Source organism: Aristolochia californica, unplaced genomic scaffold, assembly GCF_029961685.1.
Source record: "Aristolochia californica isolate CCGP_79_NKW_82.1479 unplaced genomic scaffold, dmAriCali1.0.hap1 SCAF_7, whole genome shotgun sequence".
NCBI classification, from domain to species: domain Eukaryota; kingdom Viridiplantae; phylum Streptophyta; class Magnoliopsida; order Piperales; family Aristolochiaceae; genus Aristolochia; species Aristolochia californica.
In genome coordinates, this window is record NW_027182268.1 from 6690476 (window position 1) to 6704884 (window position 14409).

The window sequence follows — 14409 nt, forward strand, 5'->3', positions numbered from 1 at the left end:
ACCTTCTCACTACTATAAAAAAAAAATCTTTTTGCCCCAGCTTGGAATCTCAATTTCAGGAGACCACTTAATGACGCAGAAACTGAAGAACTCGTTTCCTTATAGCAGCAAATTGACAGTATTTACATAAGTGGACGAGGAGAAGACATGATAACATGGAGCCCCAATCCTTCAGCATTCTTCTCCTCTTCTTCATTCTATTGTTTCCTAAGCCCAACTCAAGCATCAGTGGGAGAACTAAAGGCAGCCTTATCTTGGAAATATATTGGGCCAACAAGAGCCCTCCACTTTCTTGGGATAGCAGCTTTGGAAAAGATACTAACCTGTCTTGAACAAACAGGTTTAGGTAAGATATAACCTGTGACGAACTAATTAAGAGGGGCCGACTAGTGATAAACTCCTTATGTGAGTTGTGTGGGCGAGAGGAAGAAACAGAAAAACACTTATTCCTGCATTGTAAGACAGCTATGTGATCTGGGGGACTGTTTTCAAGAAGTTTGGTAAAAGCACTTGGCTTGCTCACAACGTTTCTGATTACTGATGATAGAACTGAGCAAACCCTTTTATTGGAACATATGTCTATGTTTTCTCCCTCATTGCTAGTAGTTTAATGGGTCACATGCCTAATACACAAGTTTTGGCCTTGTGTCTCCATAACTAAAAATAGTTAACCTACTGACCGTCGATTGACTACCCATACTCACCAGATTCATATGAGCTATTGGGGAGTGGTCAATGATCTTTCTTAAGATCGATCTGTTTTAACGAGGTCGAGGGATTGTATATTATAGTAGTCATGCATGGAGTATAAATGAAAGGAGTGGAAAAAAGTGTCACATGGGGTAACTTGGGTATTAAAAATCTTATAAACCGATGAGTTCCCAACTTTTGAAATCCCTTCCAAGATGACAAATCCAGTTGTAGGTACCTCTACATAAGCTTTGGGTGTCCACATATAAATTGGTACTAGAGGAACTTTATGACAAAGAAAGAAGTGAAAAGAAACAATACGTAGAATGATTTGGCGCTAATCACTAAGTATGAGGTTAATAAGATTTATAAATTGGTGGTTTCTTTTTGGATTTTATCTTATAATTTTAAATCTTTTTAGGGCTGTATTTTATTTTTGCATATCAAAAACTTTGTAGAAGTCAGTCAAAAGGTTTTGATGGTAATTTTGATCATATTATACAGGTACATAGGCATTTAATTGAATATGAGTGGTATACATGCATTTTTGCCATGATTAAGGGTATCAGGTAATTAACCCATTGTATTATTCTCCTGTCTTTCTTTTTGTTTTGGTATATAGGTAATTAACCCATCGTTTTATTCTCCTATGTTTCTTTTTTGTTTTTTAATCTGAATTTTTCAATTTCTTTGTATTTGAAAAAATGCTTGTAATTTCTTTTCTACTGCATATTTTTTTTGTTTCTAGTCTACTGGACTCTTTAGTAAGTTTGCTGGTGAGATGTCTGTTTAATTGTACCTGGTGCTGCACTTTAGGATCAAATTTGGCCTTGTAAACAACCAAAATGCATGAATGATTTGGTAGAATCAAACTATACCCACTTGTTACTGTCAGTCAAATAAATATACTTGTTGCAGCTTTTTTAAAAGCATGACTTTAACTAAAATGGTCCCCTGTTTTCTTTGATTAGAGTTGAGCACTTTGTCTTTCACTTGTACTAATTACTTGTTTATTTTTGTGGCTTTGAAATCTTTATGTAGTCAATGCTTATAGAATCTTCTATCTTCCTCTTAAATAATTTCAGAAACCATTGACCCTCTGATGAGGATCGCTTGTTTCATAAGGAAAAGGCACTATGCTCCACATTAGAGGAAGGGGCTGAACTACCCTAGTTTGGCCTACTTTGAGTATAGAAGTTTGCAAAGAGTAAAATATCACAATTGAGTTTTTTTTCCCTGCCCTTCTTTATGTGAATATATTGTCTATTAGAGTATTATATCATTTGTGCATTTGTTTTAAGTATTTAAGTGATTGATTAATCAGTTGAAGACAAAAACTGTCTTATTGTCACCATTATGAAATTTTATTTGTCTCAAGGAGATAATCCAACTTTTACAAAATATCAACCATTAGTTTAATTTCCCAACAAGAAAAGTAGTAACAGAAACAAACCACTGTTCTAATTTCTGCTGCTAATCCATCTGAGGAGGATCATCTCTTTTCCTTCTCTTTTCTTGAAATGTTCGTTTGTTTGAAGACTTGCACACACAAACACGCATACTAAAAGCCTTCACCCATAATGAACAAGTTGACTGTTTTCTGCTGGTGAGATTTAATGCTGGTGGATTGTCACTATGATTGTTTCATCATTATTGCCCTACTATTATTGCTTTCATGACCATTTCAGATCTTTCTTACAATAGGTTTACACCTTGAGAAAAGTAGAAGAAAGTAGTAGATTCCAATTAAAATTAAACTACTTGTGTACCAATTACACCCAAAGTCTAGCACTTAAAGATATGTCCTAGCATAATTAAATAACTCAAGATAAATAGAACACTAACATAACTAAAACACCTTTTTAAAGTGAGACTCTTCTGTGAGACTCCTGTAAGACTCCACCTTATTAATTCTGACTCTGTGAGACTTCTTACTATGATAGTCATGTAAAAGTCTTCCATATTTTCTCATCAACACAGATCTTTCTTACAATAGGTTTACACCTTGAGGAAATTATTTCCAAAAATTGTTGGCAGGCTTATTTGTGAACAACCTTGAGACTTTCTTGTTTTTTTTTTATCTTGCACTGGCATACAGGGGGCTTTGTGCCTTGGTTCCAGTACGAAGTGAAGGACTGATATCCAGACTTTTTGGCTCAGCAGAAGCTCAGGTATTTTTCTGCTTTTCTGGGAACAGCCGAGTTCTGGTTTTAGCAGCAACTGCTATAGTACTAGCCATTTTGTGATCTACTCTTCATTCTGTTTTTCATAATGTGCTAAATCATATTTCTGCCAAAGAATGATATTTTCAAGCCTATCCATGATGATCGAGGCACATTCGACCTTCATGACCTTGTGAAGCGACCGGCCACAGTTGGAAGAGAGGATCTCTCACCCCCTCAAGTGCAGTGAATTCATTCTAGCACTTGAGACCCATATTTAGATATATTTGTGCACTCAGTGTGCCACACCTTTCTTTGTCCATGGTGGGAGACATCATAAATTCCCCTTCCCAAAGGGCAAACATGAACTGAAAGATTCTCATCAGTGTGCCCCTCAGAAAGGAACCTCACTCAATTGTTACCCCCTTTCATCAGTTTCCCTCAATGAGTTGAACCCTCTTCTCTATTCTTCTTTTCCTCCTTTCTTTCTTTCAAGCAATTGCTCTTTTTATTTCTCAAGTTGTTTTTGTTTTAGAGTTTCTTACATGTTTTCCCTCTTTGTATCTTTACCACTTTTAGGCATTTCCATGGTTTTTACAATTGATAACTCTGCTGCAATTTATCTGTCATTTTCTTGTTGCTCTCTCTTTGAATCTGTTCGAAGGTGGGTTTCACTTCAGCCATTCAATTTGGTGGCCACTATTTTATTCCCAGGGAAATTGTATCATACTGGGTCCACTGCAGGAATCTACTGCAACAAAAAAAAAAAAAAAGAGTAAGTGGCTTCTCATCTTCATTAAAAAAAGTTATATTCTTGAATGATGCCTTCAATCTTCTAAAAAATCAGAATGAAAATCACAAAAATGTTTGAAATGTTTCCTCTACAAAAGCAGCAAATCTCTGCAAAAATTTACAGAAAATAAAAACACAAGCCATCATATTATGATACCAAATCATGCCAGAGGTCCTAAACTGAAGGGTCTGTGTCCTACTTTTTTTTTCTTTTTGAAATCCTATACAGGCTTGCTTGTTCTGTTCTTGAGAAAATATCCAAATTGATTGCAGAAGCCAGTAGGGAAAGCCACTCGAAGGAAAAATGGCAAAGGCATTCCAACAATATTGCAAATATTGGAAACGGGAAAAACACATTTCTCCTGCTGTGAGGGCAGACCTCACCATGATTGATTTAAGGTGGGGGCCTGCTGAGGTTCTTGCATACATTAAAGGCAAACAATGACACCAGTAGTGGCTGATCACTTAGTCCAATGGCCACCTTGCCTTCCATCACTTCTCTTTGATTTAATCTCTATACCCAAATAGAGAAGATATCTTAGATGAGACATGGACACACCATTCTTCAATCAATTTTATTTTTTTTATAATAAAATTCTTACATTTAATATTAGGTTACCCAATAATTAATTAAATATAAAAATAAAAGAGGGAGATAATGAAATTATTAATAAAAAAATTAAATAATTATTTTTTAAAAAATAGATATTAAAAAATAAAAATTATTACCCAGAAATAAATTTCTAAGAAATTTATGATTTAAAAATTTTTACTAGAAAAATAAACAAAAATTTAAGTGTGAAGGTGATGGCGGACCATAGGAAGGGAAGTGGGCCCAGGCCGTTAATGATGAGAGGCCAATGGTGGGGCTGCCCGTCAGTCTCGTCTCATCTCACTCTCGGCCAGACTACAGTGTGGGCCGTCTGGCGCAAATAATTGCCGCCACTCCTGTCGAAACCGCCGAAGCCGATTCGCACCGGCAATAAAAAAAAAACAAAAATTACAATGTCTACCATCGTAAATTTGAAATAGTTATATCATTAAAAATGGTATATTTAAAATAACGGTCTCTTTTTTGTCTCGTGATGACACGAATAAATAACGAATAATTATAAATAAAATGAATTATTTAAATTAAAAAAAAAAAAAAAGGACCTGAGCAAACCGGAGGAGGGTCAACTTTTGTCTACGCCTGTCCCTTATTTTATGCATGACTAGGAGTAATAAGTGAGTGGCACAAAGGGGCACGCCAACACAAGTCCACAACTCCATAATTGGAATGGACCACAACGAACCACCTCCCCCCCGGGGGACCACTGTCCTCCCTAGTGACCATCGCCACTGTCAAAACAAATCCCCGGGCCCATCCATGCAGTGGGCAGTTGTTAAGCTATGGGATCCATCCCTACAGCTCATTGGGCATGCCTTGTGGGTCCCCTCCCCTCCTACATAAAAAGATCAAATTTTTATTGGAAATACCTCTCCCGGCCGTAAAAAAAAAAAAAAACGTCGACATAAACCGGGCCCGCCGAATTGGCCCACTTAGCAATCCAACAAAAACAGCTCACGAAGCGGACGGGGCTTTTCTGGTTTTTTCCTCTTCGGAGAAGACTCTGGAGTCTGACCGAAAGGTGGTATGCTCGACGTTTGGGTGTCCGGTGGAGGGGACGGGCTGTAGCCGGTGGAAAGGTGGTGGGGTCCAGCTGGACCGGCTTTTGTTGCGGCTTTCACCATCTGGCGCCCGGAGAGTTGGGAAGAAAGAGGATCAGACTGCATGTCAAAAAACCGAACGAGGGGAGTGGGGGCTTTTCACTGTTGTACGACGTCCATATCATGTCGTAAATTAGTAATTAAATTATCAAATAAAAAAAGAAAAGAGAAATTAAATATTTTTTTATTTTAAAAATATTTATCCTAAATAAAATAAATTTTAATAATATTAAATAAATAAATAAATAATCTTGGATGCCGACATCATCATGACTTTTAAAGATAATGACCCTTTTTCAATTTTTTATTCCGTGATAACTTTTCTAAAGTTTAACTACTTTAGTTTTTTTGCTACTATTCAGTATTTATTAAAAAATAAGCCCTTTTTCCTAATTATTAAAAAAATTAAAAAATAAAAAACTGAAGATGAGGGAGGTGGCCTGTTTTTGTAATTTGTGAAAAGGTCATTAAATCGAGGAGTCGGTAATTTCTTCATCTCTCAGGGGAAAGAAAGTGAAAAAAGTAAAAATCATGAATGTACTAAAGAAAAAGGAAACGCTGACGTGTATCCATATGTACGAGGACACAAAACCGACGGTCGAGATCAATCTCTGTAATTTCTGGCTGGCCGCTCATCTTCGTCTCTCTCGACCCTCCCTCTTCTATATTTATCTGCACCGGACGCCATCTTTGCTTCCCTCCTCCCCTCTGCTCTCTCTCCCTCACTGCCAATCTCTTGTCGGCTCTCTGCTTCCACAGAAGCGGCCCAGAGACGAAGTCCTTTCTGGGTCTTCTTCTTCTTCTTCTCTTTCTTCTTCCTCAGATAAGTGTAAAGATGTTGCTCGGCAAGCGCCCCAGGCCTCCGATGAGGAGAACGACCAGCTTGACGGAATTCACCGTCGATCTCGGTCCGGTGGAGGGTGCGTACTCCTCGGATCATGGGAACTCGAGGGACGTCCAGAAAACGGCGGCGGTCGGGCCGGAGTTCGGTGGGCGGAGATGCCCCGGCGGTGCGCCGTCGGATGGAGGATTCGACCCGAGGTTTCTGTTGTCTATTTCGCCGAGAAACCACCGGAGGAATTCTGGGGAGATTTTGGAGCCTGCGCCTTTTTTGAGGGCTTGTGGTCTCTGCAAGCGCAGGCTGGGACCCGGCAAGGACATCTATATGTACAGGTAGTCGTTTGCTTCTTGGATCCTCTTTGCAGTCTTGGACTGTATCGATTTTCTCTCTCTTTTGGTGGGGTGATCATCAAGTTCTAACATGCGATGATTCATCTGCAAAGCAGTTCTTCTTTCTTCTTTTCTCGATGCGTAAAAAAATTGATCTGATTGTGTGTGGTTTTTCCTTATTTTTCATTCCTAAATGTTCTGGAATCTCCTCTGCATGTCGAAGAAACGGCTTATTTATTACAGTTCGGGAAGGTTTCATCTCGCAAAAGAGAAGAGATTTCCTTCTTCTTCTTCTTCATCTGTTGTCTCCGTTTCAATCAGCATCTTTTCTTCACTTTCAGTAACCGATATTTCTGCAAAATGTAGAGATATTTCCTCAATTTTCCATCCTGGTTCCCATTCTCATATCTCCATTTTTCCTGTGCACAGGGGTGACACTGCTTTTTGTAGTCTAGAGTGCAGGCAGCAGCAGATGAATCAAGACGAAAGAAAAGAGAAGTGTTCATTGAGTTCTGTGAAGAAAGAGGCGTCTCAATCCACAGGGTCTGAAGCTTCAAACAAAGGGGAGACCGTAGCAGCAGCCTGATAGACCTCATCAAAACTCTCAAGCTTGCCTTAAAGAAGCTATTAAAAATACAGAAACCAGATGGCAGTATCTCTGTATCGTTAGAGCCTGAAACAAAGCCTTGAATTGAATGAATCTCCTCGCTTTTAAGAGTTTCATACTTGAATTAGCCTCCTGCAGTCCTCTTGGGAATCATCGGAAATGTACACAACCAACTCTTACAGTACTTTGTCCTACTTGGGTGGAAAAAAATCGCAGATCCACTTGCCTTACTTTCTCAGTATCTCTTCATCTGAAATTTTATTATCAGCAGAGAGAGAAAGAGAAGAAAAAAACAAATTCAGTAAGCTGAGAATGAGACTGGTTTGAAGAGATTCCCATCTTTTTTTTCTAATGATTCTTGTGCTCATGTGGTTTTGAAAATCCCTTGGGATGGGAGGCTTTCCTATGACTGTGGAAGATGGTAAATCCAGCAAAGAAAAGACTCGCCATTAATTTACTAAAAATTTCTAATGAATCTTGTTTTCTAGAGCACCCACGATGAGTCCGATTTTCACAAAGACAGTAGAGAATGGAAAATCCAAACAGAATAACTCCATGTTTATCCATTTCTGGCCCTGTAAAATTCCCCAAGTTTGTCTTCATGAAAATGTTATAAACTCCTGAAATCACTCCCTTGCTGCTTCAGGAAGCCAGAATCGATCTTCTGGTTTTTCGATTGAATTTTGAATAGAGATTCTGCTTTGGGAGGCACCAAGCCATAAATTAAATGAGCTGTCACTTGCTTAAGCAGGGTGGAATTTTATTTTTTATTTTTTTGGGGGCAGTGGCTTCCATAATCATGTGAGGCCCCAGTATCGGAAAGGAGAAAGAGATTCATTTAGAAGGTTTGTGGTTTCGGTGTCATGTGGGTCCCATGAATTGCTGCCTTGAAAGACCCACCATCTGGAACCCGGACCCACCCATTTGGCACTGGCACACCTTCCCATTAAGACCCCCCCCCCTCCCCCCACGACCTAAAGAGTCTTCTCCCCTCCCAGAAGTCTAAGTCGATCCTGGCCATCTGTTGGAGGTGGGCCATAACGTAGGATTTGATCGTTTTCTTGGAGAACTTCCAATAACCACTCTGAGACCGATGGGTCGTCGCCGGTTGGACTCCACCATTCCACCACCAGCGTGTGGTCCACAGATTTGGACAGTTTTGTCCTCGAGAGTGGGTCCCATGGACTTGCTCTCATTATTGATATATTTGAAACAAAATAAGCATGTATTATTGTAGCATGATGTGACAATAAATCCAGCTAGTTAAATTAGGTATATATATATATATATATTAATTAAAATATATTTAATTTAATTCAAAAGTATGCACCTTAAGCGTTATTGATATAATAACGTTAAATAACCCATATGAATTATTGCCGTTATTGTATTAAAAATGCTCCCAAATCTCCAACAGCAAAGCATCAAGATTTGAGGGTATTATTTTATTCCTGAGTCCATGCATTATTGATCTGCCAATTGGCAACATGTTCAATGGCATCGAATAACCAAATTCCTTCCCTATTTTGCTTTTCTTACAAGCCAAGAAAACAAAAAAAAAAAATTTATTTTTTCCCTTAAAAATCTGATATTATCTCGAATTTTAAATTATTAAAAATAAAAAATTAAGATATGAAATATAAATCTATTCGTCCACCATTGGGCACATTTTAATATGACCTTATGTTATGAAAATGATGTGACATACCAATTGTCACATCCCTATGATGTTCATGTTTGTATAATTGGGGAGTTTGGTAAAAAAAAAAAAAAAAATTGGAAAATGGGGTTTGGTTTTCAATTGCTTTCAAGTGGTAGAGTTTGTGGCTTTTGAGTGTGTCTTCCCCCCCCCCCCCTTGCCTGCTTGGTGATGGGAGGCCAAGGAATAATTAAAAAGGGGTTTAAAGACAGCTTTGATGCATTTTCTAAAAGGAGAGTTGTACTTTACAATGAGAATCTTATTCAATTCTCACTTTTTACTTCCACTTGTGTTAGTGGGACAATCTCTCCTTCCCTTTCAAATAAGTAGGAAAAAATAAACTATTTAAGAATATTTTTTCAAATATTTAAGAAAATTCGATATCGATTGAAAAATATTTACACAAAAAAAAAAAAAAAAATCAGCCAATGAGCTGGCCATGACTCCCTACTTTCTCTAAAATTGGCTAAGAACAAAATGCTAATGGCAACATAACCCTAATTTCCTAATGCCAACTTGTTGTTTCTTGCTCTTAAAAATGGGGAACAAATAAGAGCATAACCCTTTTTGTATACTTCTAATTTCTTAGTGCAACTTGTAGCCCTTGTCATGGCTACTAGCTCACACTAGAACATTTTTTAATGGGTCTCTAATATTACTAAAATTCAAATTAATAATGAAGGGTTTGGCATCTCCCCACACCCTCAAATACTTGGCCACTTAGATATTATAAGGTTTGCTTCAATATTTTTCTATGGTAACATTATTTTGTGGGAGCTATAAAGAAAGTCTACACGTGAGCGAGAATGTTAAAAATAGTATTACTTGAAAAAAAAGTACTTTTTAACTTGACTAGTCATTTTGAGATAGAACGAAACCAAAACAATATACCCACCCGATACCTTATAAAGGGATGGAGTAGGTGGTATTATTAGTAGTAAATGCTGAAGAAAGAATTCTCGCATAGATTTTCATAAGTCGCAACCACTTGTCACTTTACACCTAAGCAGTTTGTTTAGTGCATTGTGTGGTCAACATCTAAGAGCTTGAACAAGGCAAAGAGTCCCCTCTTTCTTTTTAATTATTTTTGTTTCCCAATTGCTAGATGATAAGTCCATATAACTTAGATGCAACCGTTTTTTCATATAATTAATAGAATTAGGTAGAACTTAGAATAGTCTATTTTATTTAATTTTATATTTTAAAATATTAGAAACAAAAATAATAATTTTTTCTTCCGTAGATGCAAATTACAAGGTCTTGGGTACAAATCTTATAAGGTATGAGGTGTGTGTGTGTACATTTCTATAATCGACACTAGAAAAAAGTCAGTATCAATTAGAATTACAAAAAATTAAAATTAGGTTACGACTCTGGAATAAGAAACAATAAAATTCTCCGATCAATTTCGATTGGGCGTAATTTATATACCAAAATAAATTTAAGAGGGAACCACATGGACAATTTTACATGTGACAAAAAACTGGTCACAACCATACAACCCTATTGCTTTCCTCAATTAATGAATTTTTGTCTAAACCCTAAGTTTAAGGTACCTCACCAGACTATTATGCCATTGGAAGCCAAAGTAGAGAAAAAGCCCCAAAAAGGTAGAAAAAAAAAAAAAAAAGGAACGAGCCCTATAGCAAGTGATCCTTGAAAGGGGGGCTCACCCCCAAACTAATTGGAGTTGGAAGCATCGAGTTGATTGATGGGACACCCATGTCTGCTCCAAACGACCGTATTATGTGTAAAGTGTAAAGTTGTAGGGAGGGTGGCCCCCTATCGTGGGACCCATTTGTTGGACCCTTTTTTTTATTAAAAAAATTATAATAATACCCTTACGTAATCGAAAAATTATCAGATTGTGTATTTCATTTGATTAAATAAAATTTTAATGAAATAAAAATAAATTTTATTTAGTTTTAATTCTTGATTAAAAAACATGATTTCTATTAGGTGGTGGGTCAGGTCCAAAACCTTAAAACAATTGGTAAAAAAATAATTAAAAATCAAGAGAAATTAATGCTTCTACCACTTAGGGTTAGGGTTTTGACATTTTTTGATACCTTATGTCAATAAATCCATTATTGTCACCCACAAAAGACTTTGAGGTTGACTATTGAATATTAATAATATTAATAATATTAATAATATTTTATTTTTATTAAAATAATTATTACAAAGAAAAAAATATTTTTATATAAAAGAAAATTTAATTTTAAAAAGAAAAAATGGAACCATGATTTTAAAAATATTTTTAAATAATAACTGAAAAAAATTGGATTTTTTTTTTTGGCTTAGATTACAAGTTTAGGGTTTAGTGCTTGCTGACCGCACCACATCCCTTGATGGACTCGGGCAGCATTCCCACACTATCTATTCCTTCAGCAAAAACCACTCCCATGCCCAAAAAGAAATGGGCCTCTATGTGGCAGTGAAAGGCCCACACTCCAGGATTATCGGCCGTGAACCTCAATGCGGTCCATCCATACGGATGCACTGGAGCCGTATTCTTCATAATTGGATCCACCAAGTTGAACTTCTTCGGATCGTTAATCGGATCGAACTTCCCTTCCCCGTACCCCAGCACCCAGAAGTCATGCCCATGGAGATGCCATGGGTGCGTCTCGCTGTTGTTCTTGTTCATCGTGTTCGCGTTCTGCAACACGATGTCCACCGTCGAGTTGAGCTCCAGTCGGTAGATCCCATCGCTGTAAGTGGCGTTCTTGTTCGGCGCTACCTCGTAGATGTCGTAGTTCACGTAGTCGTACGTCTCCGGCGGCGGCGTTTGGTTGAAGGCGTCGGTGAGATTCTCCTTGAGAGCGATGAGGTATGGAGTGTGGGGAAGGGTGAAGGAGACGTTGTTGACGGACCAGCGGTTGTATCCGTCGATCAGGTTCTGGGTGTTGAGGAAGATGATGGTCTTGTTGGAGGTGGGCGGAGGCCGGTGGATGTAGCCTTGTCGGGCGCGGATGGCCTGGCTCTGTGCTAACCTGGTCTTGGTATCGTTCCAAGCGGGTGCGGCTGGGGTTGGCGTGGGAGGTGATCGGCGAGGATGGTTCGGATAGTAGTTGAAGACGGCTAGGCCTGCAGCTGTCTTGGGTGGTCGACTTACAACGTTAGTGGCTATCCAGTAGTTCCTGGAGGGATCTTGGTCTGCTTTCACCAGCACCGAGTATGTCTCGCCGGAGTAAATGTTTAAGCTCTGGATCACAAACGGTTCGACGTAATGCCCATCGGCTTCGACCACGGTCATGTTATGCCCCTGCGAAATTAATCGATTCGGTGCCTCCATTAGCATTCATGGAGAGGAGATAATTTATGGCGATGAAACTGCTGCAGAGAGAGAAAGGGTTTAAAAGTGGTTAATTGGAGTACCTCAATCTGGAAATTGAGTGCGGAGAGGGAGGTGAGACTAGCGACTCTCAGGCGGTAAGTTTTGCCAGGGACGACGGTCAGCACGTAAGGAGAGCATTCTGGGTTTGTCGCATTACAGACTCCAGTAGTACTATCCGACGGACCCAGTGAAGAACAGTTGAATCTTCCTCTTCCTTGAATTAAAAGAGACTGAAAAATCGAAAATTGGAGAAGCAGACATTAGATTGACGAAAGCCTTCATCAAACCCGTTACTTGAACCAGTGAGACGATGATGATCTGATCTGGATAATTACCTCCGGCTCGTTAACCCAACCAAAGGGGATGGAAGATAATCCAGTCGCTTGCTCGTAAGTGCTCTTGTGCCACCAATCGGCGAGAATGAGGCTTCGATCTTCGTCGTACGTGAAGGGTTCAACGACTCCGTCTGGAACGGAGACTCGGATCGAACCGTAGAGACCGGCTTCTCTTTGCATTCCGTAATGAGCATGGTAGAGATAAGTTCCCGGCTGTAACCATGGAAATGATTCACATCAATAAAATATGGCGGAATAGCATGTCATCACTGAAAACTGAGTCGAAGTTTCAGATTTTATTTTTTTTAAATGCTTTCATTCCTGCCTTTATGCTGTACGATTTGATCTTCCAGATAAGAACAGTGAGGATTAAAGAGTTGCTTTAATTTCCTAATTTGATTCTTGCTTTGACCAGAAAAATCAAACTGGATTAAGAAGAAAAATATGACTTGCTTCAGAATTAAGTGCGGAAAACTGCAGTGTCCACTGGATCAGTAGTCGGTCAACAAATATATTCAAATGGACTGTGTCAACAACTTGGAATGGAAGATACCCATGAAAGTTGTCGACGGGTTTCCTGGCAATTGCCATTAAAGTTAGAAAGGACAAAGAAACGGAAGGAACAAAATTGGCTGTAGAAAACTGGGAATGAGCTGGTTCATCGTTTTTGTTTGGAGGAGCACGAGTTACTCAATTCAATTTTCCAGAAACACAGACCAGTTAAAAATCGTAACCAGTGAAGAAATGAGTTCTCAGAAAGCGAAATCTTTGTTGTGGAGTGTTCTGGATAACCAGAATCCATTTTGGAAAGGATTATAAGAGATCGTTTCAGTTTTGAAACCAAGTTTGAACGAATTTGAGCGTAATGTGTTCGGTCAAGGGAAACCTAAGTAAAGAAGAAAAGGAATTAATTCTCACCCTGTCGACGACAAACTTGTAGACGTGAGTATCGCCGGGTAAAATCGGACACTGCGACACACCTTCGGTTCCATCGGCCCAAGGCGTTCCTTTCTGTTATTTAACGACAAAAGCAGTATTATGACCATGTTAATAACAGAAAAAAACCATGTCGATCGAGAAAAAAACAATTGAATTCTCGTTTTACCTGTCGAATTCCATGCCAGTGAATCGCAACGTTCTCTGTAAGCAGCCTGTTCTTCAACTCAACGACGACGGTATCGCCTTGCTGCGCCAAGATGGTCGGCCCCGGTGTCCTTCCGTTGATGGCAATGGTGACCTTCTTGTAACAGTCCGGGGACTTCATCTGATAATCCACCTCCCATTTGTACCTTCTTACTCTAGCTTCCGCCATTGGAGTTGCAGCCAAAGCGGTCAAACAGACCACAGAGAGGAAAAGCGGCCGGACCCATGACGGGAAGTTGAATACAGAACCCATATTTGTTATGGAGCTCTTCTGTTACAATCCGTGAAAGCCCTTCTGACCAGAATAATCCCGACTGATCAGTCTCGGAAGATGGCGAAGGAAACCTAACTAATCCTTCTCCGTTTTTTCAGTTGCTGCTGGTGCAAGCCTGCAGCAATTCATGGACTGGACAAGAATTTATATCTGCTGACGGGAGAGGAAGTTCCAGTGCAATTTCTTGTTTCTTGAACTGGTCAGAATGGGCGGCTTCAAGTCAACTTTTCTCTAAAATCGGTCAGAATAACACAGAATTTTTACAACAAGGGAAAGTCTCACCGCGTTGGACACGACTAACCAGGTCGGAATTGACAGAAATAGAAAATGGGGAAGATGATTTTTCAGACACGATTATGAACAGTATGAAAAAACTTACAGAAAGAGAACTAAAGTGGGGAACACGGATAGATCAAAAGCTATTTTTATGTTGTAAAACACAGCAGAGAAAAGACGATAAACCGCGTCCCTGCCATCTCTTTCGTTA

At 39.0% G+C, this 14409-nt stretch overlaps 2 protein-coding genes across 2 annotated transcripts; one reads left to right on the forward strand and one right to left on the reverse strand.

Annotated features, from left to right (window-relative positions):
* The first annotated feature begins 6065 nt into the window (after positions 1 to 6065).
* On the forward strand, positions 6066 to 7220 carry LOC137937737 (FCS-Like Zinc finger 7-like). The gene is made up of 2 exons (XM_068782880.1): positions 6066 to 6527; positions 6954 to 7220. The coding sequence occupies exons 1-2, from the start codon at positions 6190 to 6192 to the stop codon at positions 7108 to 7110; spliced, it is 495 nt and encodes a 164-aa protein (XP_068638981.1). The 5' UTR covers positions 6066 to 6189; the 3' UTR covers positions 7111 to 7220.
* Positions 7221 to 11136: 3916 nt separating this feature from the next.
* Positions 11137 to 13966, reverse strand: LOC137936593 (L-ascorbate oxidase). Its single transcript, XM_068781371.1, has 5 exons — positions 13611 to 13966; positions 13424 to 13516; positions 12506 to 12718; positions 12212 to 12400; positions 11137 to 12098 (listed from the first exon to the last, which is right to left on the reverse strand). Exons 1-5 carry the CDS (start codon positions 13899 to 13901, stop codon positions 11151 to 11153), a joined length of 1734 nt encoding a protein of 577 aa, XP_068637472.1. The 5' UTR covers positions 13902 to 13966; the 3' UTR covers positions 11137 to 11150.
* Positions 13967 to 14409: the final 443 nt, after the last annotated feature.